This window comes from Leucoraja erinacea, chromosome 3 (genome assembly GCF_028641065.1).
Source record: "Leucoraja erinacea ecotype New England chromosome 3, Leri_hhj_1, whole genome shotgun sequence".
Taxonomy (NCBI): Eukaryota; Metazoa; Chordata; class Chondrichthyes; order Rajiformes; family Rajidae; genus Leucoraja; species Leucoraja erinaceus.
In genome coordinates this window covers 4,927,952-4,955,832 of record NC_073379.1, presented here as the reverse complement: position 1 = coordinate 4,955,832, position 27,881 = coordinate 4,927,952, and the positions used below count along the sequence as shown (strand labels likewise).

Sequence of the window (27,881 nt, the reverse complement as noted above, 5' to 3'; positions counted from 1 at the left end):
AAATTATGTTCAAAGCAGCTAATCAGCAATTGCCTTGTAATATCCAGGGGTTGTTCCAACGGAGAGAGCGTTTTTGGAAATAAGGTCGGGAAGCAGACACAACCTGAGAGGAACCTATATATTCGAAAAACCGGCAAAAGAACTAATGCAAAACTCCATTGTGTTACAGCAAAGGGTGTTAGTCTCTGGAATAACTGCCATGATGAGCTGAAAAAATGTAAGACTCTATTCAAACTAAAAACACTCTTCAGAAACAAAAGATTGAATGGTTATGAGCTGGACCAGAGATTTTCTTTTCTGTTTGGTTATTTCTTGTATGTGGACTGTTCAACAGATTTTGGGTCCATTTGTTCCCATTATTTTGTTTTTCCATGAAAATGTATAGAAAATAAGAGGGGGTAGGACCTGAAAAGTTTTCGAACGTCTTCTTACCCCTTTTGAACATGAACGATATTATTTGAGTTACTTATTTGTTTGTTTTCCTTTGTGTTTTATTTTCATTTTTTATTGCTTACAAGTTTATTTGCTTACAAAATATTTTTGAGGTGGACCAAGATATGCGTTAGAAAGAGTTGAGAAGTAGAACGTATTGAAGAGTAGAAAAATGTTTATAGTGTTGGACACATTTAATAACTTTCATATTCAACAAATTTTTCAATAAAATGTTCTGGCATTTGTTGTTTTGTACAACAAGAATACCCTCAAAGTGAGATGGCTTATACAGGGTGGAACTATTTGTCCACCTCTAGAAATAACTTTATTCTCCAGGAGGCTAAATTGTAAGAAATATGCAATGCAAACATTTTAAGTTTTTGGGGGAGTAATTATTCAAGATATTTAGTTATTATGATATAAGATTAAGATGATTAATATATAAATATATATAAATAATATTATTTCAAGATATATAAGATATTATAAGTTGCACAGAAAAGATCTGGGGATGTTGTCAGGACTTGAGGCCCTGAGTTATAGGGAGTGGTTGGACAGGCTTGGACTTTATTCCTTGGAGCACAGGAGGCTGGGTGATCTTAGAGGTGTCTATGCTCATGAGGGGAATTGATAGGGTAAATGGTCTTTTCCCTAAAGTTGGGGAATTAAGAACCAGGAGACATAAGTTTAAAGTGAGGGTAAAGATTTAATAGGAACCCGAGAGACAGCTTTGTCGACACAGGGTCGAGGGTACATGGAACGAGCTGGCAGAAGAGGTAATTGAGGCAGATACTATAACAATATTTAAAAGACATTTGGACAGGTACATGGATAGAAAACCTTTAGAGGCATTTGGAGCAAACATAGGCATGGAACTAGTGTAGATGGGGTATCTTGGGCCTGTTTCTGTACTGCATGACTCTCCTATGACTCTATGATACACTTATATCAGTATTTGTATTTTAATGTGGGTTAAAATAGAAAAAAAGTATTATGTTCCAAAACCACAACTATTCAAATACTGCCATCTGCGTGTCTGTACAGTATATTTTAACTGCTGTATTTTGATGTAGTCCATAATAACATTTGATTCATTTAGAATACTTTGTGCTTTGTCAAATTTGGAGATGGAAGAGAACAATTTTCAGTTTCCCTATTCGATGACTTCTCTTTTTCCCTCCCGCGACCTCTCCCTGTCACCAAATAAGCCAATTGTGTAAAGCATTTTTACTGTGTGGAAACCTTCATTGTCAATTCTAATTTAAGCAATAATGTACTGGAGTCAGCAGCTAAAATGCAAATTGTGTGCCAACCAATCAGTAACTGCTGTTGGCATCCAGTGCAATTTCCCACTTTACTGAACCAATACTTGCTGCCTTTAATGGAACAATGCGGGGAGTGATTGATTGCAGAGCCTAGATTAACCCAGTCTGCACAGTTCATATCTGTCAACTGCAGCTGCTAATGTTATTGGGTAACCTTGGGACCAAATTTACATTGGCATTGCGGCCTTCCAGGTTTTTTTTTTTTGCCATAGCGCAAACGTATGCATGTTTGAAAATGTACCCAATGGTTTATTCATTTTATTGAACTGGTGCCTTGACTTTTCTGCCCTCATGAATTCCTACTCCACCTCCAACCTTTCTTTCATTAACCCTGGGAGTGCAGAGAAGGTTCACCAGACTGATTCCTGGGATGTCACGACTGTCTTATGAAGAAAGACTGGATCGACTTGGTTTATACTCTCTAGAATTTAGGAGATTGAGAGGGGATCTTATAGAAACTTACAAAATTCTTAAGGGGTTGGACAGGCTAGATGCAGGAAGATTGTTCCCGATGTTGGGGAAGTCCAGGACAAGGGGTCACAGCATAAGGATAAGGGGGAAATCCTTTAAAACTGAGATGAGAAGAACTTTTTTCACACAGAGAGTGGGGAATCTCTGGAACTCTCTGCCACAGAGCGTAGTTGAGGCCAGTTCATTGGCTATATTTAAGAAGGAGTTAGATGTGCCCTTGTGGCTAAGGGGATCAGGGGGTATGGAGAGAAGGCAGGTACTGGATACTGAGTTGGATGATCATAGCCATGATCATATTGAATGGCGGTGCAGGCTCGAAGGGCCGAATGGCCTACTCCTGCACCTAATTTCTATGTTTCTATGTTTCATCCATTCCTGGAATTGATCCTTAACTTTTCTAGACCGCCAAATGGGTTTCCTATTATCAAAGTGCTGAAATGGCTACAAATCCATATTACTATTGACTCTTTACTATTTTGCAGTTTATACTTGTAGGATACAAGATGGTGCCAGAAACATGCCGACACTTGTGGATTGCCTTGGTATAACTTATTACTGTTGCATTCTTGTATGATTCTGCTTGTGTTTCGTAAGATTTTACTGAGTTGTATGCAAAACAAAATCACTGTACTTGTGACCTTGAACTATTCTTACGACAAGCTTATGCAAGTTTAATATCAACATTTTAATTGGTTAGAGTTTTATGATCCAATTTCATTTATTTAGGAGATATTCAAGAGTTACATTTAGCTCTTGGGGCTAAAGAAATCAAGGGATTATGGGGGAAAAAAATCAGAACGGGGTACTGATTTTAGATGATCAGCTATGGTCATATTGAATGGCGGTGCTGACTCGAAGGGCCGATTGGCCTACTCCTGCATCTGTTTTTCTATGTTTCTAACTGTTGCTATAGAATGGATTGTATTGCAAACACATGCTCAGTGACATTGACACTGTAAATACAAGATTATGTTTTTGTATCAAGCAAATTATATCAAGCAAGGTTGATGGTTAATTTTGTGTTATGTTTATGTTTGGTGGATCTGTTTAGGGGGAACTCATGTTAAATGTATCCTTTAGAAGAGTGGAGATTTTTTTTTTTTCCACGATCAACAGGGTTAATGCTGGAGGTTTAATGTTGCTGGGAATGTGTTTCCATGGTTATACAGTCTCCAGAGGATGATTTGAATCTGCTGAGAGGGGGATATTGGTAGCTGACGTCGAGGATTTGCTCCTAAGCAGGGAAGATTGGGCGCAACCTTCAATAAATACACTTTATAGTCAAGCTTTTAAAATCGAACATTGATGTAGGTGCTTTTTGTGTTGCCCCCCAGAGAATGGCATATATTCCCTGCAGGTGAGGAAATCCAGTAGAAATCTGCATTCTGCAGAAAGTGACCCTGTGCTTGGGGATCTGAATACTGCACTCTTTTTATGCCCCCACATCCCTTTTACACTCCACTGGCCCCACCCTCCCATGCTCATGGGAAAGGCTGTATGCTTTGGGTAGCCTGGCTGGTGTCAATGGTAATTGGTTGGCAGGTACACAAAAATGCTGGAGAAACTCAGCGGGTGCAGCCGCATCTATGGAGCGAAGGAAATAGGCAACGTTTCAGGCCGAAACCCTTCTTCAGCCCGAAATGTTGCCTATTTCCTTCGCTCCATAGATGCTGCTGCACCCGCTGAGTTTCTCCAGCATTTTTGTGTACCTTCGATTTTCCAGCATCTGCCGTTCCTTCTTAAACAAGTAATTGGTTGGCATACAGGGGGACAACCTCAGAAAAGGGGGCAAAATAACCAGCATCTGGAGAGGGTGGGGTGGATGTGTGGCAATCGAGACTGGAAAGGAAAAGGAACAGAGTAACTAGGAGGGTGTATGTAGGAGCTGAGGGAACAGGCCCTCGGTAAGTAGTTAGTATTGGTTTATTGTCACGACAGTAGAGACACTGAAAATCTTTTGTGCTGTCCAATTGAAATAGATAAAACGGTACATGAACACAACTAACCCATAACAAGTACAACAGGTACAGCAAAGAGAAATACATTACAGAATATAGTTTCTCAGCATTGTAGCCTAGAAATTCAAGAGAGGATCTAATGGCTGCAAAGAGGTAGATTGGACAATTGGGACGGGAAGCTTTTCACTGTACCTCGATACAGGTGAAAATAATCTCAACTAAATAAGGCTGGTAGCAGAAGGGAAGAAACGGCTCCTGAGTTTGGCGGTACGTGCTTTCAAGCTTTTAATATTTTCTACCCAACAGGAGCAGGAAGAGGAGGGAATGATCGGTGGAAAAGGTCCTGGATTATGTTGGCTGCTTTCCTGAGGCAATGTGAAGTTTAAATGGAGTCAGTGGTGGGGAGTCTGGTCTGTGTGACGGACTGGGCCACGTCCACAAGTCTAGGGCAGAGCTGTTCCCAAACCAAGTTGTGATTCAAACTGACAGTGTCAAGTCAAGTCAAGTTTATTTGTCACATACACATACGAGATGTGCAGTGAAATGAAAGTGGCAATGCTCGCGGAACAACAAAACAACCAAACAAATTATAAACACAATCATAACACATATTATTTTACATAATGTTACCTAATTATTTTACATAAATTACGTGTGTGCTTTCTATAGTGCATCTATTGAAAGGAAAGAGGTAGTTGGGGGCAACAGATCGAATACAGGCTGAGGGAGGAGAATGGGGGGTGGGGGGAGAGACGAGAAAGATTGTGTATCTGTGAGTGTTAGAGTACATTGTGTGTGTGTGTGTGTTTTTTTGTTAAACCTATGCAGCACAGTGGAGACTCCATTTGTATTGAACCTCCTTATGCCCCTGTCCCACTTAGGAAACCTGAATGGAAACCTCTGGAGACTTTGCGCCCCACCCAAGGTTTCCGGGTGGTTCCCGGAGGTTGCAGGTGGTTGCTGGAGGTTGCAGGAAGTGGAAGCAGGTAGGGAGACTGACAAAAACCTCAGAGAACCTCCGGGAACCGCACGGTAACCTTGGGTGGGGCGCAAAGTCTCCAGAGGTTTCCGTTCAGGTTTCCTAAGTGGGACAGGGGCATAACTGTCAGGCTAAATTATCATTGTTAAGACACTGTGATAGTAGGTGAACAATAGCTATTCCACATAATGGAAATCGCACAAGCACCTTGCACTCCTCAGTGGAAGCAAGTCATTCTCGATCCCAAGGGAAAGAGAAAATGACTGTGATCATTACTCACTCAATTTAAATTAAATATTTTGCTTGCTGAGTTTCTAAATCTCTGAGCTGCTGCTTCAAGCAATCCAGTAATAAACATTGAGGTATTAATTATCAAGTAGATTCATTGAGACTAAACTCTCAATACTGCTTGCTGAACTCCAGTTGGGAGATGCAGAAAAGAGTGGCATTATTTTGCCTCTGAAGCAGTGTGAACATCAAAAATGAGCATGATGGGGAAGTCATTCGATAAATCTTCCAATTGGAAAATGGAAAATAAATTGATTTCAGTTTCAAGCGTTTTTACTAAAATAAAATTCAGGATGAGCATCATCGTGGTGGAAAGGTAATATTCCGACTGGAGGTCTGTGAACAATGGTCTAATGCAGGGAACAGTGCGACACCTCTTGTTTCTGATATATATAAATGATTTGGACATAAACGTGGATGGGTTGGGTTAGTAAGTTTGCATACGACACAAAAATCAGTGGAGTTGTGGATTGGGAAGAAATTGTCGACGGTTACAACAGGATATAGATCAGTAACAGATTATAGATGGGCAACAATGGCTGGTGGGATTTAATCGAGCAAGTGCAAAGTGCTGCACTTCGGGGTATTGAATGTAACTTAGCGTAAAGTATACGGCTAACGGTAAGATGCTTAACAGAAGGATCTTGGTGTCCTGGGCCATAGCTCCCTGAAAATAGTATCACGTGGATGGCACAGCGGTAGAGCTGCTGCCTTAGTGCCAGAGACTCCAGTTCAATCCTAACTACAGGTGCTTTCTGTGCAGAGTTTCCCTGTGACTGTGCGTTTTCTCCAGGTGCTCCCATTTCCTCCCACATTCTAGACATGCAGGTTTGTAAGTGATTTGGCTGCTGTAAGTTGTCCTAGTCTCGGATAAAACTAGTGTATGGGTGAGCCTCATCGGCACTGACTCGGTGGGCCGAAGGACCCGTTTCCACGCTGTATCTTTAAACTAAAAAATGTAGCTGGTGATAAAGAAGGAGTATGATATATTTGCTTTCATCGGTTCTGGGCATTGAATATAAGATTCAGGAAGGCATGTTGCAGCTTTCTAAAACTTTGATTAAACTGTATTTGGAGTATTGTCTGCAGTTGTGGCTGTCCCATTGCAGGACGTACATGATAGCAGGAGGATGCCAAAGAGGTTGACCAGGATGCTACCTGGATCTCCAAGGAGAGATTAGACAAACTTGGTTAGTTTTCTTCAGAGCGAAGGCTAAGGAAGAGACCAGATAGAAATATATAAAATTGAAGACATCGGGTAAACACCACCTTTTTTTCCCCCAGGGTGGAGATCTTAGAGTCACAGGCATGGTTTTAAGGTCAGTGGGGGGAAATTTTAAAAGAGATTTGCAGGCCATATTTTCTACACAGAATTGTGGGTGCTTAGAATGTGCTGCCAGGGATGCTGGTGAAGCTTTAATAAAGGCACACAAACACCCAGGGAATTGAGGGACGCGCATCAGGTCCAGGCAGCAGAGATCATTTAAATTTGGCATCTTGCTTGGCACAGACATTGTGGGCCAAAAAGTCTGTTCTATTTCCTTGACCATTGTCTGCTTTGATCTGTTCTTATCACGCCTCGCCTGTTCTTTGTACCCTTTCCATATCTCGCTTCCCTCTCACCTAACTCAGTCTGAAGAAGGGTCTTGACCTGAAATATCATCCATTCCTTCCTTCTCTCCAAAGATGCTGCCTGTCCTGAGTTACTCCAGCATTTTGTGTCTATCTCCTGTTCGAGTGCTGACTGTTCTGTTCTATGCAAACCACACATTTGCAGATTTGTTGGAGAATTATTTTAAAATGAATTGGGCATGTAAAGTGTGACCTCCTATCTTGCCTTGCTTCCATGAACACTTCAGGAGCGTTGATTGTAGTAATTTGGGCTGCAGCTGTGTGTTCCAGTCCAACCGTGGTGGTTTTGCAGGATTGAATGAAAGCTTGTTTCAGCTTTTGTTTCGGCTGTAATTTTATTCAGTGTGTTTGAATGTATGAATCAAGTTGGTTCGGAACAGCATGGCAGTGGTTGTAAACTTTCAAGGATTTTGATGTATTACAATTATGAAAACGAGAGCCAAAATCATTGGTATTCTAAATTCAATTGTGATAAGCACAATATCAATGTAAGTACTTGAATCTATTGGCTGTATTCAAGAATTAAAATATCTTTATGCATGGATAGGACTGGTTTGGAGGGATGTGGACCAAACGCAGGCAGGTGGGACTAGTGTAGCTGGGACATGTTGGCTGGTGTGGGCAAGTTGGGCTGAAGGGCCTGTTTCCACACTGTATTACTCCGAGTCTATGACTCTCTAAATATGCAGGATCATTGTATTACTGGCATGCTGGCATTCACTACCTACATCTAATTGTTGTAGTCACAGCTATGCAGCATGGCAACAGGCACTTCAGCCCAAATTGTCCATGCTGTTTAAGGTATTGATAACTTGTCACTTTTGTCCGTGTGGTGAATATATTTGCATATATTTGTTAAATAGAGGAACCTTCACGAATTTGACTGCGGAGGCTTTGGAGTTGGTGTCTACAGAATTCCCAGACTGTCCTTGAATGCCCGTTCTTGAAACAGTGTGTGTTGCTGGTCCCATTACATTTCCGTTCATTTGTATTCCCAAAGATGATGGTAGTAGTGGATTCAGCATCTGTAATGCATTAAAGGTTAGGGAGGTTGTTAGAGACCTGATGGTGATTATTTACCTGGTACAAATGTGGTTACATTTATTCCATGTCCGTTATCTGTTCAAACTCTGTCATGAGTGTCCTCAATACCTGTGGAATTGCAGGTTGAATCAAACACTGCACTTTTCAGTGAGTGTCTTCATTTTAACTTCAACAGTTTAATGTAAGATTATACATCTTGGTTGTAGGCTGTGGCAAAGTAACTTGGACTGCCATAAGACAGATACCAGCAAAATTAACTTTTATTTTGGAAACGGCATAGTCAGACAATCCTAATTGCACACTTTGCAGTATTTTCAAATGCACCATACCTTGATATATCATCAAACAATGAGTTTGGATACTTTGCTTTATTTGGCTGCGTAGTAATCAGTTAGTTTCCGATCAAGTCATTGCATACTACAGATAATACAACCAAAGTTAATTGTCGTTTTTTTAAAAAAAAGAAAAATTTGGAAATATTCAAGGTCGGGCAACATTTACGGTGAATGCAGTGGATGATGTTCCAGGCTAGTGTCCGTTTCTGCGGAACCAGTACAATTCTGAAAACTGACACATTTATCCCCTAACCTGCTCCACCAATTTAAATACCAGAGCAATGTCTGTGACAGGGTGGGGTTGTTGTTTAAAAGTGGTCCCGAAGGCCTGTTAATAGTACAGTACCTTCAATAGAATTGATTTAAAAAAAACCAAAAAACTATTCCCTTATCATGAATTGGGTGGAAAATTGTTTGCCAGCATTTTGAGGAACACTTTTAACATAATTTGAATGTGTTCTATAGCTTTGGTTGTTGATTAACAGCTTGTTTAAATAATTTGTGTGATAAAACATTTAATTGCCTAGTCTTATTGATTTTGTTTAGATGCAAAACTTAAGCGCTGAGCTGATGTGGCAGCAGCTTGCGTTAATACTGGATATGAAATTAGGTGGCTGCCTTTCATCAATCCTTAAAATGTTTAACTTTGGTTTTCAACCATACACAAGTTTCCCTTAAACTTCTAACAGGGAGTGCTGATGCTTTAAAGCTATTTTATGGGCCTTGGTGCGCTTGTACAAACTCTGTTCGCCGTCCAAATTTGGCAGTGAATGCCTTGTAACAAATATTACAAATATGCACTTTATGATAATGGAAACAGGCGCCAAGGCCCACCTAGTCCACTCTGACCTTTGATCACCTGGTCACACTGGTTCTATCGCTCTACCAGCCAGGGGTGGAAATCCTGGGGGAGCCAGGGGACACACGTGTCTCCCCCCCCCCCCCCCCCCCCCCCCCCCCCCCCCACTGTTTTGAGACCAAACCCCCCATTTGTTTGTAATCCGGATTTTAAAATTCAGTGAAATCTCTGCTTTCCACGAGACAGGAGGTGGGACTGATGATCGAGGGCCGATTGGACAAGAGAGACGTTAGTCAGTATGCAATGGGGGCGGGATATGATGATTCAACGCGATGATTGGAGGAGGGAGGTGTCGGTCAGACGCGTAAGTAGGGGGTGAGACTGAGGATAGAGCGCGGTGATTGGAGGCGGGAGACGTCCTGGTGGAGCAAACATCAGAGCGGAGCTTGAATTGCATGCCCAGGTCTTGGGTCACAAGCGAAAAACAATCTCGGCAGCCCTGGACACAGACCTGCGCCTCATCCGCAGCCAGGATCGACCCCGGGTCTCCGGCGCTGCAATCGCTGCCGAACCGTCACCGGACCATCCCCATCCCCACCCGAGTGCCCCCACCACGCCCGCGGGCGGCCAGAGACATCGGGAGTCAGGCGGGAGCGGTGCCCCCAGGCCCACAGCCAATGCGGAGAAGCAGCACCAAACCCAGCTCAACTCTGCCTGTCCCGCCAGGTTAACCTACAGCCCTGCCTGGACTTGCGGGAACGACAGCCCAGGTATACAGACAGCGCGGAGAAGCTCCGGACTGGTGTCCCGTCAGTCAAGGCAGGGCTGTAGGTTAACCGGCGAGACAGGTAGAGTTGAGCTGCATTTAGCGCTGCTTCTCCATGCTGGTCGTAAGCCTAGGCCGTTATTCCCGTAATTACCGTCCACAAGGCCCATGGCTGAAGCCTCCGAAGCCTCGCGTGTATGTGTGAGTATGCGCATGCGCGAGTGGCCGCCAAGCAATTGTGACCCCCCCCGTCCCCCCCATGTTTTGATAGCGATTTCCGTGCCTGCCAGCTGCCCTATGTAGCTTTGATGGAGAAATCTTTCTTGACTTTGCTGTTGTTTTTTATACAATTTAACACCAACCTGTTTCAACCACCACGCACATTGATCGGCACGTAACTACTCCACTCACCACCATCACAAGGTTTAGTTTTAATTTTGAGATACAACGCGGAAACAGGCGCTTCGGCTCACTGAGTCCGCACTGACCAGCAATCTTTGCACATTAGCACTATCCTACACACTACGGACAATTTGCACATACACCAAGCCAATTAACCTACATACCCGTACGTCTTTGGAGTGTGGGAGGAAACTGAAGATCTCTGAGAAAACCCACACGGTCACGGGGAGAACGTACAACCTCCGTACAGACAGCACCTGTAGTCAGGATCGACCCCAGGTCTCCAGCGCTGGAAGGCAACAACTCTACCGTGTGTCCACTAGTCGCCTATGAATAACTAGCTCTACCTCTTTGTGTCCTGTAAAGATCTTATCCTTATCCCTCATTTTCCCATCCGTTTTATGTCCCTCTGAATTATATCGCTCTTATTTACAGCCCCGCCACAATTTACCAATGATCAGATTTATCGTCTAATAATATTTTTTAATAAAGCAAGTTTATTTTAGAAAAGAAATGGAATCATTCCTGAATATTGACGTTGCGAAACATTAGCAGGATGTTCATTTGCAAGTGGTAGAGCTTTATTTTGTGTCTCTTTAGTTGTTAAATGTGCTGAATGAATGAATAGCTCAAGTGTAATTGAGACCTTCAAAGACTTTCAATTTTTAATGAAGACTGAAGTGAATAGAGCAATTTATCAGAGCGTCTTACCTTTTTGCTTTTCAGGGAACAGCCCATTTTCAGCACACGAGCCCATGTCTTCCAGATTGATCCCACTACAAAGAAGAACTGGGTTCCCACCAGCAAACATGCTGTGACTGTGTCCTACTTCTATGACAGTACAAGAAATGTCTACAGAATAATCAGCCTTGATGGGTCAAAGGTGAGAAATGCTTGCAAGTACAATTTCTCATGCAACACCATTTAGTTTCCCTGACTTCAGGCCATTAGTGCAAAAGCATACAAGTCGATAAATGGATTAACAAAGATTTGTTTTTTTGTAATTTAAACTCCTGAAGCCAATCTGGTAATTTCCCCTGCCATTGTAGTCTCTTTTGAGGCAAGACCAATCATTATGGCAGAAGGATATAATTTGATCTCTCAAGCCCACAGTGGCTCACATAGATAAGAAATATGGGCTCTCATTCTCCACCGTCCCAGCTATACCCTTTTTCAGTGACTCTTGCACTGTGAAGATATCTGTTTGATCAATCATAAATCCTAATCTTTTTTCAATTCTTGACTTTGTAAAATTAAGTTTGCAGTACAGGTACCTTGTTTTTGAAGGTATTTTCTTTTATTTATTTTTTTCATTAACAAGGAAGAGAAGGATTTGTGAATGTTTTGGATCAAGAATCATGAAAGGCCATGACTTGAAACATGGATAGTTCCTTTCTTCCCCACAGATGCTGATCTACTGTTAGTCCAATAGTTTTCTTTTGCTCCAGATTCCAGCATCTGCAGTCTCTTGTGACTTAAATTGGCATTGTCTTTTGGGCTTCCTTAATCTTAGTTTATGCCTGGATTGCCCTTGCACACTGACATAATGTCTTGAAGTCTCACGCCAGTTTTGTCTCAATTTTTCAATGGTTTGTTTCCATCAATTATTATTGTTCTAATTGTATGTTTTGGCAACCACATAACTAGTGAATGTCAGGGACATTAATATTCCGAAGGGTCTTGAGTGCAAGCATAGTTCCTTGAAATTGGCAATTTAATTTGATAAGCTGAAATCGGAACTATCCACCAGAAGAGTGATAACCTTGGCTACATTTTGCCTCTCGTTCCCAGTAAATTTATTTGGCTTTAGAGTAGTTTTCCTTATCATACATCATATCATCACCTTTTCCAATATGTGTTACTCCAGCTGGCTCGAAAGGCCGAATGGTCTATTCCTGCACTGGAATTTAGAAGGATGAGGGGATCTTATAGAAACATATACAATTATAAAAAGGACTGGACAAGATAGGTGCAGGAAAAATAATCCCAGTGTTGGGGGAGTCTAGAACCAGGAGCCACGGTCTAAGAATATAGGGGAGGCCATTTAAAACTGAGATGAGATAACTTTTTCACCCAGAGAGTTGTGAGTTTGTGGAATTCTCTGCCACAGAAGGCAGTGGAAGCCAATTCACTGGATGAATTTAAAAGAAAGTTAAATAAAGCTCTTGGGGATTGCGGAATAGACAATAGGTGCAGGAGTAGGCCATTCGGCCCGTTGAGCAAGTACCGCCATTGAATATGATCATGGCTGATCATCCCCAATCAGTACACCCCATTCCAGCCTTCTCGTCATATCCCCTGACTCCGTTATAATCAAGGGATATAGGGGGGAAGGCAGGCAAGGGTTACTGAGGTTATGGCCCCGACCACAGGGGAAAATGGACTGACTATACTTTGTGCCTTCCACCACAGTGAAGAATGCTGTGGTGGATGTTTGTGTTAAATGTTTATTGTGTATTGTGTGTTCTTTTTTTATTGTACCGCTGCTGGCAAATTCATTTCACTGCACTTTATTGTGTATGTGATTAATAAATCTTGATTGATTGTGGATGATCAACCATGATCGCAATGAATGGCGGTGCTGGCTTGAAGGGCCGAATGGCCTCCTCCTGTACATATTTTCTATGTTTCTGTTCAATACTTTAAAATTAATTTGTTTTCCTAATGTAATATGATCAAGAATAAGCTGTGAGGCCACTTTAGACTTCACTCGGAGTTCAGTAAACCAAATGACTGCCTAAGGGTTAAAATCATTAAATGTTCACAAATAAGCTGTTCTCTGAAATTAAGGTCATAAGGAATAGGAGTAGAATTAGGCATTTTGGCCCATTAAGTCTACCCCACCATTCAGTCATGGCTGATCTATCTCTCCCTCCTAACCCCATTCTCCTGCCTTCTCCCCATAACCTCTGACACTCATACTAATCAAAATTGGCCTGGTATTAGAAGACTGGGTAATGTTGGAGGGGTGTTATTCTGACTGCAGGTATTCGGAGCAATGTTCTGCAAGGAACATGTCAAGGGACCTCGTAGTTTGAAATATAAATGATTTGAACATAAATGTAGAGATGGCTGATTATATTTGCAGGCAACACAAACATTGGAGTTTAAGATAATGAGGAAGATTGGCAAATGATTCAACAAGGTATAGACTGTACATGGATAGCTATTGTTTGAAGGGATATGGAGCAAACAGAGATATGGGACTATCTTAGATGGGTGTCTTGGTTGGCATGGATAGGCTGGCCCCAAAGGGCCTGTTTCTATGCTGTCTGAGTTAGAAATATGTGTCGAGAAATGGCAAATTAAGCTTAATCTGGAAAAAAGTGTGGTGTTGCTCTGTGGGATGTCAAATTTAAAAGGAAGTTATTTAGAAAACTCGGGTGAACCCTAAGGGGAATTGATACTCAGTGGAATTTTGGGGTGCAAGTCCTTAGCTCCCCGAAAGTGGTAATATGGTTAAGGTGGCAACGAAGGCTTGCGTCAGAATTGTCTTTATCAGTTGGGCTATTGCATATACTCATCAGGAAGTCATTTTGCAGCTTAAAATTGTGGTTTGGCCACATTTAGAGTGTTATGCAGCTCTGGTGCCCCACTTTACATTAAGGATATGGTGAATGGAGAAGGTGCAGAAGAGGTTCACCTGAATGTTGCCTGGATTGGACTACATTAGCTGCAAGGAAAGGTGGGGCAAACCTGGATGGGTTTTGGTCTTACAAAGGCTAAGGGCTCCCTCACAAAGTATATATTATCAAGTCGGGCATAGACTATCTGTTTCCCAGGACGGAACTGTCAAATCGTAAGGGCATGGCTTTAAGGTGAGAGGGGGTAAATTTAAAGGAAATTTGTAAAGCAAGCAGAAAATGGTAGGTGCCATGGGAAATGGTGGAAGCTGTTACCATAGCAATGGTTACCAGGCATTTCGACAGGCACATGAACAGGCAGGGACTAGAAGGGTATAGATGTGATCAGTTTAAATTAATATACCGTGGGAACGGGGATCTGTTGTAAAGTTTTTTCCGATCCACAGATATTCTGTAGATTAATAATTGATCTTAACTTTTTTAAATTGTGAAATATTTTGATTAACAAATTGTGATCTCTCCCAACCTACGCTATAATGACGACTGAGAAATAGTTTTCCACAAGCGTATTCCATGATGAAGGCAGAGGGGGCACAGTGGTGCATGGGAATATCACATGCTATCCACTTTTGATACTGGCTTTGAGATAGTAAAACTCTGGTAACCTGGCATTTTTTGATTTGCTGGATAACAAGGTCATAAGTGATAGGAGTAGAATTAGGCCATTGGGCACATCAAGTATACTCCGCCTTTTCAATATGGCTGATCTTTCTATCCCTCCTAACCTCATTCTCCTGCCTTTTCCCCATAATCTCTGACACCTGTACTATTTATGGATGCCAATTTCTGCTAATTGCACTTTGAATTGATTCATGTAATTTAGCATCGTGGTTCACATGCACTTTGTGGGCCAAAGGGCCTGTTTGTGTTATGCAGTTCTATGTTCTATGAAATACCCCTGTCGAGATTTGAACTTCCAAGTGGTCAATTAGCAAGATTACAGAATGCAGAGCCAATGATCTTTCTTTAAACTCTCAAAATGTGTTTTGAATGATATGATTCTTAACATTAACATTTTTCTCTTTCAGGCAATAATCAACAGCACAATTACTCCAAATATGACATTTACAAAAACGTCTCAGAAGTTTGGTCAATGGCCAGACAGCCGTGCCAATACAGTCTATGGTCTAGGTTTTTCCTCCGAGCACCATCTGACAAAAGTACGTGATGATTTTTCTTTTTGCTATTGTTTGTATATTGTTTCCATTGTGCACTAATTTGGGGGAAATGTTCTGATTTGCCTAGTTGTAATTGTAATTGGATTAGCTTTAAATTCTGGAAAATTTGACACTAATATCAAGCGCATAGACAAGAAATTAATAGTGATGAATTAATTAATATAGAAAATGTATTTTACTTGGATAGTTCAGTAACTTTAATTTACATATAGCATTTAACATCCCAGGATATTGAGTTGCATGTTATGATCAGCAGTTGTCTTTATGGCATCTGTATGTTGATACCTACATGATTCCAATCTACCAATTTGTGTTTTTTCTACTTCATAGTAAAGCCAGCCAGGGACTGTACTTCTGTAGTTAATGATCAATGCAACATTCAGAAAGCTAATTGATAGAAAGAATGGCAGAGGCATATTATCCAGGTATTTGCATAAAAACCTTCACCTTGACAAGACAGAAATTTTCCAGTTCTTCACTTAATCCATGTCATTTAGCAACAGAATAACCAAGCTGTCAAAATTGAGATGTTAGTATTTTCCTCTTCATATTGGATTAAGCTTAGAAAACAGTAGATGTAATAGTGGACAACGTGGTGAAAATGACTTGGCAAAATATTGATTTTATAATGTAGAACTGAACAAGGCTGAGGTTCATATATTTTTGTTACCAGTTGTGATATTTGGAATGTTCTGCATTGGTATGGTAAGTTCATTTATATCCAATTTAAAAAAAAAAAAAAAAAAAAAAAAAATGTGAGCAATGAAATGGAGTGAGGAAGATTAACTAGAGGAGCTGCAGCAACTGTAGCTCAATGGAAAGAAGCAACGGGTCGATTGACTGGTGCTTTTGTGATGGGAAAATCCAGTGGGACTCAATTGAGTTTCCTGTTTTTATGTTTATCAATGATTTGGATTTGTGTAGATGGCATGATGAAGAAAATGGCAGATGATGCATAAAGCAGCTATGTAATTGACTGTGAAGAAAAAATGTAGACTGCATGAAGATATAGATGTTCAGGTCAGCTGGGCAGACTGTGGTAATTGAAGTTTGATCCACAGAATTATTTCCGTTTCCAACAAGTTGAAGGAATATATAACAAATGGAAGAATGTCAACTTCTGTTGGAATAGAGGGGCCTTGTTGCCTACGGACTCAAAGGTAGAATGGCTGTTTAAATGGGCATTTGGGATGCAGTGCCACCAGAGGCGTAGAACAACGAGACAGTGAGATTATGGTGGAACACCACTTGACACAAAAAAAGACGAAGTGCTAGAGTAACTCGGCAGATCAGTCAGCATCTCTGGAGAATATACGTGGGCGACATTTCGGATCGGGACCCTTTTTTTGGGGGGGTGGGGGGAGAAGAGGAGAAATAAGTTGAAAGAGAGAAGGGGCAGGACAAAGCTTGGAAGGTACTTGACACTTATTGGGCCACGTCTTGAGTATAGCATACAGCTCTGTCTCCATAGTGCAGGAACAGTGATTTGTCTGGAGGAAATGTTACCGGAAAGCTGTTTGCATTAGAAGATATTGGCTATCGGCAGAACTTGGACAAAAATGTCTGTTTTCTCTAAAGCATCGTAGACTTGGAGGAAATTTGATAGAAGTGTATAAAATTGAGAGGCATCGATGATCTCTGTATTTAGAACACAGAACATTACAGCACAAGACTCTTTCCCCAGGGTGGAGATGTCAAAGACTAGAGGGGCATGAGAGGCAAAGTTTAAAGGAAACGTGTGGGGCATGTTTTTGATGGGTTTCTGGAATGTGCTGCATAGGTGTTGGTGGAGGCAGAAGTGGCATGTCAGAGGCTTTTGGAAAGATGTATGGATGGATATGCAAGAAATCTTCTTTCGTGTGGCGTGCACAGCCTAAAGTTGTGGGACAACTTGTTCTATTTGATCTTCTGTGTGTGCATGTCGAGTTGATTGCATTAGTCGAAACAGGGCGGACCACGTGAAGGTTGCAATCTTCCACCCCATGCAGGAAATGGAGAGACATTGTTCATCTGCAGGCAGGGGAGATTAGTTATACTTGGCATCATGTTCGTTATGGGCATTGTGCGCTGAATAACCTGTTCCTGTGCTATGTTCTAGATATAGAGATCATCTGTACATATGTTGCCAGTATTCAAATGTTAGTTCTGAATATAGATATCAGAGTAAAGATAAGAAGCTGTGGTTGTTGGCCTTGAAACTGAGGAGGCGAAGATGATACTTTGGGTGAGCGGTCTGAATTAATCAGACATTGCAATGTGGCATGTTGTCCATATTTGCACAAGTCTTCTATATCATCTCGAGACATGAATTGCTATTTTTTCACTTAATCCATATCAATCTAAACTTAAAATTGGCGGGAAACTGAAGAATGATATTTTCATGCACAATGTGTAGAGGCAGGAATCCGCATTACATTTTAATGTGGTGGGTGTATACTTGAGGAGCCATCTGACCTGCAGGTCGACTGAGAGTGCTCGGAGATGTGCAGCGCTTTTGTTTTTTGACAATGATACAATGTGCCAAATTGCCTTTTGTTTAATGTCAAATTCTCTATGAGATAGTGTGAAAAATCCATGTACAATAATTTCAATATTCAAGGGGATGATTTTAATAATGTCTGGAAATTGAGGAAGTTGCCGATTTTAGATTGGGTGTGGTTTGGAGGAAAAGGGTTGGTTCCAGCACAGATGACTCGCAGAAAAGAACTGACGGCAATAAATCTTTAGTTCCATCCAGTTCCCTGTAGATTTGGTTCAATTACACAAGAGATATTTAATGAATGGACAGTCCTGCATTCATGTGGCAGCTTTCCTGGCTTCCCTTTAACCCAAAACCATTCATGGGTGGTGGACGTGCGCTGGCTTAGTAAATTTTATCTGCAGGAGGTATTGATGGCAGAACCTATTAAACGTAAATGTAATTGAGATGGCTTATTGAACCAGCTATGAACAAGATAGCTATAGTGGTGCCTCTGGTGTTAATCTGCGACCATGAGACCTAGTTTCTTCAAACTTGAGTAAATTAAACCTGTTGCAACTAAATGAGCAACTTAACTTTGTACCAAACCTACTTCCTACTTCGTACCAACTATATTTGGCTTCTCACTCAGCAGAGTTCAATGTCAGGAAATCCCATTGTTTAGAATTTGCTATTTCACATATTTAATGTCCTGTTCAGATATCTGTAGGTGTTGCAACTTGAACCAGAAGATTGCTGTTCTCTAACTAAAAATAAACCTTTCCAATACAGTTTGCTGAGAAGTTCCAGGAATTTAAAGATGCAGCTCGAATAGCAAAAGAGAAAATGCAAGAAAAAATGGAATTAACCAGCACACCTTCTCAGGTGAGTACCACTAATGATCATGCTGCCATGGATCTTGAATGAGAGCCATGTGGTGTGCTTTAACATTGATGCAATATTGTTACTACTCGCTGTTATGCTGCTGCACCATTAGTTCACAGCACTCAGACCCTGTGAGCGGCTCAAACTGAGATACGTCTGGCAAATATAATTCGTTTTGAATAAATCGAGGGTGAGATTCCCTAGGTTTTGTGAATGAACTAACACTGACACAGCAAGAATAAATGTGTCTGACTTGCTCTTTGGATTCAATTGTCCACAGAGCTAGGGCAGTCACAGTATTACTGGCTCATTGTATCCTAAGCTTTAAAAAATATTAATATGGAATATTTGTCAATTTACACTAAACGGGGCTAAATTGGGTCGATGCAAAGCAGATTCTGGATAGTTTTAAGTTTTTCTCCAGTTAAATTATTTCCTCCTGTAATTGTATGGAACTGGCTGCTCATTCTGGTCTTATTATGCAAAGTAACCCATTATGACTCATGCAGAATGTGTTTAATTACCTGGAATGTAATTTAAAATTGCGACTTTAACATTTCAAAGTTTGCATCAAGTGGCTGGCCCAGAATCAGGACAGATTTGGGCAAGAGCTAAAATATGGTTTGTTCAAGTCAGCAGTGCAGGGTTTCGTTGAGAAACCTATCTTTCGATCAGAGGGAAAGCTGCACTCTACGAGAATAGGCTTTCACTATAAAACTATGACCATTCTGCCACAATGGAGGTGCAGTGAGGAAAGGCGACCTAGTTGGCACTGGCAGTCATGCCTTATTTGTATCTTTGTTGGACTGACTCCCTGGAAAGGTTTGACTCAGCTTGGCCGGGTAGAGAGAAAGAGAAAATTGCCCAACGCATCACCGGTTCCTCGCTCCCCTCCATTGAGTCTGTCCAAAGCAAGCGCTGTCTGCGGAGGGCGCTCAGCATCACCAAGGACTGCTCTCATCCCAACCATGGACTGTTTACCCTCCTACCATCCGGGAGGCGCTACAGGTCTCTCCGTTGCTGAACCAGCAGGTCGAGGAACAGCTTCTTTCCGGCGGCTGTCACTCTACTCAACAACGTACCTTGGTGACTGCCAATCACCACCCCCCCCCCCCCCCCCCCCCGGACACTTATTATTATTTATTCAAATCGTTTGCTATGTCGCTCTTCCAGGGAGATGCTAAATGCATTTCGTTGTCTCTGTACTGTACACTGACAATGACAATTAAAATTGAATCTGAATCTGAATCTGAGAAGCGTATTCGAGTGACAGCTGTTATCAAAAAAATCACTAATATCCCAACATTGAGTGAAAATATTTTGCCACTGAATTAAAATTCTTCATGCCATCAATAAAAAATTCCCAGTCAAGACCTCTGCACATTGGAATGGTTCAAATCCAAGCCTATTGTAACCATAGGTAGGAAGAGGACACAATAGTGGTACTCAAATCAATACTTCCAGCAGGTGTTGAATAAGTGCTTGTAAAATTGAGGGATAAAGAGAGAGTACTACAACTACTGTAATGTCTGACAACAGACTAGATAGAACAAAATTCTATTTAAAAAAAACAAAAACTTCTCAATGTTTTTCAATAATAATTTCCTATACATGCAATGAAAACATTTTTATGATGCAGATCATTTCTGTCAAATAAAACATTCATTTGTTCTTTATAGAATAGTCTGAGTCATACAGCATGGAAACAGACCCTTTGGTTCAACTTGTCCATCAAGTCAAGAGGTTTATTGTCACGTGTCCCAGATAGGATACGTGACAGATAGGACACATGATAGAAAAGTCTGAAGAAGGGTTTCGACCCGAAACGTATAGAAACATTAGATTCTTAAAGGATTGCACAGGGTAGATCCAGGAAAAATGTTCCTGATGTTGGGGGAGTCCAGGGGGTCACAGTTAAGAATAAGGGGTAGGCCATTTAGGACTGAGATGAGGAAAGGCTTTTTTAGAGAGTTGTGAACCTGTGAAATTCTCTGCAACAGAAGGCAGTGGAGGCCAATTCACTGGATGTTTTCAAGGGAGAGTTACATTTAGCCTATTTCCTTCAGTCCATAGATGCTGCCTCACCCGCTGAGTTTCTCCAGCATTTTTGTCTACTAGTGAAATTCTTGCTTGCTGCAGCACAACAGAATATTGTAAGCATAATACAGAACAGTTCAGTGTGTCTATACCATAGACCATGTATATACACATAAATAAACAGATAAACTGCAATAGGCTGTTATAGTTCAGAGTTTGTTTAATGTTGTGTTTAATAGCCTGATGGCTGTGGGGAAGAAGCTGTTCCTGAACCTGGATGTTCCAGATTTCAAGCTCCTGTACCTTCTTCCCGATGGCAACGGAGAGATGAGTGTGTGGCCAGGATGGTGTGGGTCTTTTGATGTTGGCAGCCTTTTTGAGGCAGCGACTGCGATAGATCCCTTCGATGGTGGGGAGGTCAGAGCCGATGATGGACTGATAAAGTGGTCACAACTTTCTGCATTCTTTTCCGCTCCTGGTCGTTCAAGTTGCCGAACCAAGCCACGATGCAACCAGTCAGCATGCTCTCTACTGTGCACCTATAGAAGTTTGAGAGAGTCCTCCTTGACATACCGACTCTCCATGTCAACCAATGTGCCCCATCTACACTAGTCCCATTTGCCTGTGCTTCGCCTATATCCTTCAACTTTTCCTATCCATTTACCTGTCAAAATGTTTCTTAACTGTTATGATAGTACCTGTCTCAACTACCTCCTCTGGCATGTACCTGCCACCCTTGATGGGGGGGAACAGAATAAAGTTGCCACTCAGGTTCTTACTAAATCTTTCCCCCCTAACCTGAATGAGGTGGGGAGGAAGGAACAGTCCAGGACCAGAGGTCATAGACTCAGAATATAAGGGTGTACCTTTTAGAAAGGAGATGAGAAGGAATTTCTTTAGTAAACGATGGTTAAGGATAGTAAAGGATTTATTGCCACTGACGGCTGTGGGGGACAGGTCAATGGATATTTTTAAGGCTGAGATTGACAGATTCTTGATTAGTAGAGTGAAGAGAAGATAATGTGGTTGCGAGGGAAAGATGGATCAGTTACGATTGAATGGCGGACTAGACTTGATGGGCCGAATGGCCTAATTCTGCTCCTGGAACTTATGAACTTAAACCTATGTCCTGGGACCACTGGTTCATGAGAATGGATTAAATGGACTACATTCATTGGGTACATTGTGGAGCCTGTCTATAATGGTGGGGATAGTGAATCCTGTTTTAATTTTATGATCTAATTTATGTGGTAAATAGACCCGATTTAAAATATATCAGAATTTCAATCCTAAGAAACACGTAAAATAATTCCCTCGGCAGGTCTTTCATTACAATGAAGTGGAGAGGTGGGTGTGAATTTAAATTCATTTTATCGAGAGATGCAGGCTAGAAATGGGCCTTTTGGCCCACCGAGTCTACGCTGACCTTCAACCACCCATTTACACTAATCCCTCAAATCGAATTCAATTTTATTCTCGCCATATTGCCATTAACTCTTCTCAGATTGTACCACTTACCTACACACATGGGGCAATTTACAATGCCCAATTAATCTACCATCCCTGCCAACCAGTTGTGTGGCGAAGAAAAGGTACCTTGAATATAATGTACTTCTGATTATATTTCTACTCAAATTTGAAATCTTTGGTGTCATAAATTCATAAATGATAGGAGCAGAATCAGGCTATTAGTTCCATCAAGTCGCTGCCTCAAAAAGGCTGGCAGCATCATCAAAGACCCACACCATCCTGGCCACACACTCATCTCCCTGCTACCTTCAGGTAGAAGGTACAGGAGCCTGAAGACTGCAACGACCAGGTTCAGCAATAGCTACTTCCCCACAGCCGTTAGGCTATTAAACCTGGCTCGGACAAAACTCTGATTATTATGAACCCATTTTCTGTTATTTGCACTTTATCAGTTTATTTAATTTGTGTGTATATATTTATATTATGGTATATGGACGTACTGATCTGTTTTGTAGTAAATGCCTACTATGTTCTGAGTGCTTAAACAAAGCAAGAATTGCATTGTCCTATACAGGGACACATGACAATAAACTCACTTGTACTTGAACTTGAACTCAAGTCTACTCTGCCATTCAATCATGGCTGATCTCACTTTCCCTCAAGCCCATTCTTCTGCCTTCTCCCCATAACCCCTGACACCCGTACTAATCATGAATCTTATCTCCCTGTCTTAAATATCCACTGATGTGACCCCCACAGCCTTCTGTGGCAATGAATTCCACAGATTCACCATCCTCTGACTTAAGAAGTTCCACCTCATCTCCTTCCTAAAGGAATGTCCTTTTATTCTGAGGCTGTGACCCCTGGTCCACTAGTGGAAACATCCTCTCTATCCAGTCGATGGTTAGCTGTTCGTGTCAGTCTGAAACCGGCACTTTGAGAATATTATCTGCTTCACAGGAGTCTGCCGGCGGTGACTTGCAGTCGCCTCTGACACCAGAGAGCATCAATGGGACAGATGATGAAAGGTCTATTCAGGATGTGCCACACGAGGCTGATGCACGAGCTGAAATTAACCAGAGTTCTCTGCCCTTCACTCACAGGTAAGCATGGGAAATGTGAAAGGTTTTGCTTAGCTGCATGACCATTGCTATGTTGCTATTCCTTTCCTTTAGAATTACCATTAAGCAAACTTTTAATGCAAAGCCATTTCTTAGTAGCGTATTTTTAACTTTGATATTGGTCTGTCAGAGCAATGTTTTAAATGAAGAAATGAAAGCATGGAACTGGAGCTATTAACGCTGGTTATAACTTGATTTTGTTCAGGAGCTAGAGAGCTACTTTGTAAAGTGAAAATCAGAAAAAAACTCTCTCGGGGAACAATACTGTATCCATGTAACAGCACGGTGGCACAGTGATGGAGTTACTGCTTTGCAGTGCCAGAGACCCGGGTTCAATCCTTATTACAGGTGCTGTCTGTACAGAGTTTGTACGTTCTACCTGTGACCTGCGTGGGCTATCTCCCTGTTCTTGAGTTTCTTCCCACATCAAGGTAGAGGTTTGTAGGTTAATTGGCTTGGTATAATTTTAACATTCGCCCTAGTGTGTGTAGGATAGCGTTATTGTGCGGGGATCGCGGGTCAGCACAGATTTGGTGGGCCGAAGGGCCTGTTTCCGCACTGTTTCTCTAAACTAAACTTAACCTATACCTCCCTACCATGATCAAACACCACTGTCTCAAGAAAATAGCAGCTACTTTAACTGTGGGTGGCCCATTGAAACTAGCACGCAATCAGTCCTATTAGCCACAAAATGTTGGAGTAACTCAGCAGGTGAGGCAGCATCTCTGGAGAGAAGGAATGGGCGACGTTTGGGATCGAGATCCTTCTTCTGACTTCTACCTTCGATTTAAACCAGCATCTGCAGTTCTTTCTTACACACTTCTATTAGGCCTTGTGCGACGATACTCTGCTAAACAGTATAATATGTAATATTTATTGCTATTGAGAAACCTTTTTTGGAGTCCTTGCGGAAAAAATAACTTATTGCAAGTCTGAAGTCCTCTAGCTCCAAACTCCATTTCCTCTCTGGATGCAATGCAATCTCCAATGCAATTTTCTATAATGCAAAGTTTTTTTACGGGCACAACTATTGCAGAACTACCTGTAAATATTAAAATAAGTAGTAAATGCAAATAAAGATTGCTCCCATGTTTTCTTGATGTTTATTTTAGCTTTAAATGCTGCAACTGCATGAACTTACCATTGCTGTAAAACTTGATTGTATGAATTGGTGCCATCAAGCAGTGCTATTATTATCAATACTGGTACTATCCATGAATGTGCATTACTCTTTGAGTTGGAACTTCCAGTGTAAGTTGAGGGTACTGTTACCCACAGATCTTATGAAGCCAAAAAATTCCTAACTTTCACATCTCTGTTTTCTGTTTCTGGTAGTGTAATGTCCAAGCTCATTAATTACCAACTGTTCTGCTTCTGTTTTTGTTAGTGACCCACTTAGTTCTGCCCATTTCTGAAACAGCTTTGGAGTTCAGGTCACAGATGGTCAGATTGTCGGAGTTGGACCTTCTGGCATGACCCATTTTCAAATGCTAATGCATGCTCATGGTAAATTGTCAAGCTAATTGATGCTGATAGTGACAAGTTGAATGATTTTGCTCATCCTTGTGTTGTGCACGTGACTGGGGAGATAATGAGGCAGAGAAGAGCTACACTTGAGTACAGAAGAGCTCCAAGTGAAGTTGTTGCTGTTATTAAGAACAAGTCATAAAGTCTGACATGTTCTTAATAACAGCAACAAATTCCACTGTCAATTCAATGGTGAACAAACTCTAACAAGGAGAAAATTAGATTTGACAAGGAAATCGTTTGGAGAGTTTGCTCAAGCTTGGCCAGAGCGTTGGGTTTTTAATTTCAAGGTGAGTTATAGAATGGGAAAGCAGAAAGTGTGGGATAAGCAGCTGAATGCCCACCTGATAAAGCAGGTTGAGTGTGAGAAATGGGTTTGGAATCTACATCCAGTGCACACAACAGTTCAGCCGTGTACCCCAAAGATATTAGAATAGCTGGAGATTAGCTTTGGGATAACTTGCAAGGAAGTTGGTGAGAATTTGTGGGACAAGGAGTTAATTGTATTTTGGTGGATAGCAAAGCCAAGGGGAGAATTTATTCTTTGTCTTCAATGTCAATAGGCTTTAGGTCCCTACTGAAATTTTGCACAATGATTAATGGTAACAATTTGCTTCCTTTTTTAGCACGACAATAGGAAAGCACTGGGAGTCCGAACTGGCGACTTTAAAATCCAACAATGCTAAACTCACAGCAGCCCTCCTGGAATCTACTGCCAATGTTAAACAATGGAAGCAGCAACTCGCTGCTTACCAGGATGAGGCAGAACGACTACACAAAAGAGTACGTATTGGTGCATTACATTTGTAGTCAGAAGTTCAATAAAGAAGTAATTGCACGTAAGCAGAGTCTGATTTGCAATTAATTATAATCTATTAATTTCTAGAAATGTTAAATGTTCTCTTGTCCAAACGGATCTTGTGTGGAGTTCAAAATCTAATTTTGGGTTGAAAGAATGAGTGAAGATTGCATGGTCGGAAACAAACTTGTTTGAGTGAGTGCATCTTAAGTTCTGACTCGGTTAAATATCTAAATCCTCGTTGAGTATCCATAGTGATAAATATAGCTTGCATCCTGGAAAAGTAGTTATATTGATTTGTCGAATGTACAGAGATACAGTGGAAAAACCCTTTGCCTGCTATCCAATCAAATAGTTCTCTAAAGTACAATTGAGCTATACATAAGCACAATAGGTAGCGCAGAGAAAATTGCCAGAATGCATAATATAGTGTTGCAGTGTTATGGCATCACAGTTAAAGAGTGCAGGGTCTACAATGAGCGAGGTTGGGAGATTGGGACCATGCACTTATGACAGTTCTGTTCAGTAGTCTGAAAACAGTGGGAAGAAACTATTCCTGAATCTGGTGGTATGTGCTTTCAAGCATTTGTATCTTCTATCCTTTGAACGGGGAAAAAGGATTGACCAACTGGTCCTTGATTCTGTTGGCTGCTTTCCCAATGGTGTGTAGATGGAGTTATTGGTGGTGAGACTGATCTGTGTGTTGGCTGGGCTACATCCAGATTTTCTGCAATTTCTTGGCTATTGGGCAGAGGCGTTGCCAAACTAAACTGATGCACCGTAGAAAGAATGCTTTCTGCGGCACATCTGTGCAAGTTAAGTGCAATTCAAGATATGCTGAACTTCCTTAGTCTTTTGAGGAAGTAGAGACATTGGTGAGTTCTCGTAGTCTTAGCTTCAACGTGGCTAGTTCAGGGCAGATTGTTAGTGATATTTACGCCTAGGAACCGAAAGCTCTCAACCAACTCCACTTTGGCAGCATGATGCTGACTGGATTGTTGACTTGACACAATGTGTCAAAGCTCTTCGTCTCTTTTCTGTACTGTCTCGTCATCGTGTGAGATCGAGCCCACTGCAACGGTGTAAACTCCAAACTTGTAAGTGGGGTTCGAGCAGTTGTGAGTTTATTGGGAGTGTAATAAAGGGCTGCAGATCCATCCTTGTGGGGCACTGGCATTGACAATTATCGGTGTGGTCAGTTGTCACCCCATTCTCACTGTGGTCTACGGATCAGGACGTCGAGGATCTGGTGACAGAGTGGGATGCTGACTCTTGAGTTCAGACGTTTGGAGTGGAGTTTGTTTGGGATGATAGTATTAAAGGCAGAGCTATGGTCAACAAATGGTCTGACAAAGGTGTCCTTGTTCCAGTGAAGGGCCAGGTAGATGGCATCTGCCTTCGACCTGTTGTGATGGTAGGTGAACTGCAGTGGATCAAGGCTACCTGGGAGAGGGTATTAACGTGCCGTGACCAGTCTCTTGAAGCACTTCACGAAAGTGGATTTCGGAGCCACTGAATGGTTGACATTAAGGCATGCTACCTTGCTCTTATAATAGTGATCTTGTAAAACCAGTGGGAGCTGGGAGAGGTGAAGGATGTCTGTGAATACTCTTGCTTGCTTTTCTGCCAATGCTAGAATTTGTAGTTACCTGCAGCTTTATAGTTGAGGTACCACTGAACAAGTTTCGTTATTGATTAAAATAGAAGTAATTAATTTTCGGCAGAAGCTACAGTCTATGAAATGAATATTTGCAAAGTTATGAATGTATTGCTATATTTAAAATGTGCTTCAATTGAATTTAAACTAGAAGGTATCTCTTCCAGAATAATGATACACTATGCTGCTTTGAGCTATGACTAAATTTATACAAAGAATAACTGCAGAGGTTTGAAACTTTTCAGGCAAAGTAACTGTATATCTAGGTAGCAACTTTTGTGTTGGTGGTCAATTTTGTATCACGTTAAGTTATAAGAAAGCATTTCAAGGAAATGTAAGCTCTTTGTTCATAAGTTTATCTGATCTAGTGATTTAGTTGCAGAAGTATAGCCAGTGTCCTTGATTTTACATTGGTAATCTACAGGAACTAAATGTAAATTGCAGCAGTTCATTAAAGCTCCAGCACTAAAAATATTGGATTAGCTTCATGTTTTGTGCTGCTAAGTTGGCAGTTCCCATGAAAAGGACAGATGCTTCCACTGGGAGGGAAAGGAACTAATTCAGTCTCCTGAGATCAGGTAGCCCAGTTCCTAGAATTCAGTGCCAAGAGTCATAGTTATACAGCGTGGAAACAGGCCCTTCAACCCAACTTGCCCATACCGGCCAACATGTCC

At 41.4% G+C, this 27,881-nt stretch overlaps 1 protein-coding gene across 1 annotated transcript in view; it reads left to right on the top strand.

Moving 5' to 3' along the window:
• Positions 1-27,881, top strand: part of LOC129694884 (homer protein homolog 1) — a 90,198-nt gene that overhangs the window by 27,019 nt on the left and 35,298 nt on the right. Inside the window, exons 2-6 of the mRNA XM_055631641.1 lie at positions 11,158-11,314; positions 15,104-15,235; positions 18,504-18,596; positions 23,064-23,206; positions 25,378-25,534. Coding sequence (XP_055487616.1) covers positions 11,158-11,314; positions 15,104-15,235; positions 18,504-18,596; positions 23,064-23,206; positions 25,378-25,534 — 682 coding nt within the window. The remainder of the gene's footprint in view (positions 1-11,157; positions 11,315-15,103; positions 15,236-18,503; positions 18,597-23,063; positions 23,207-25,377; positions 25,535-27,881) is intronic.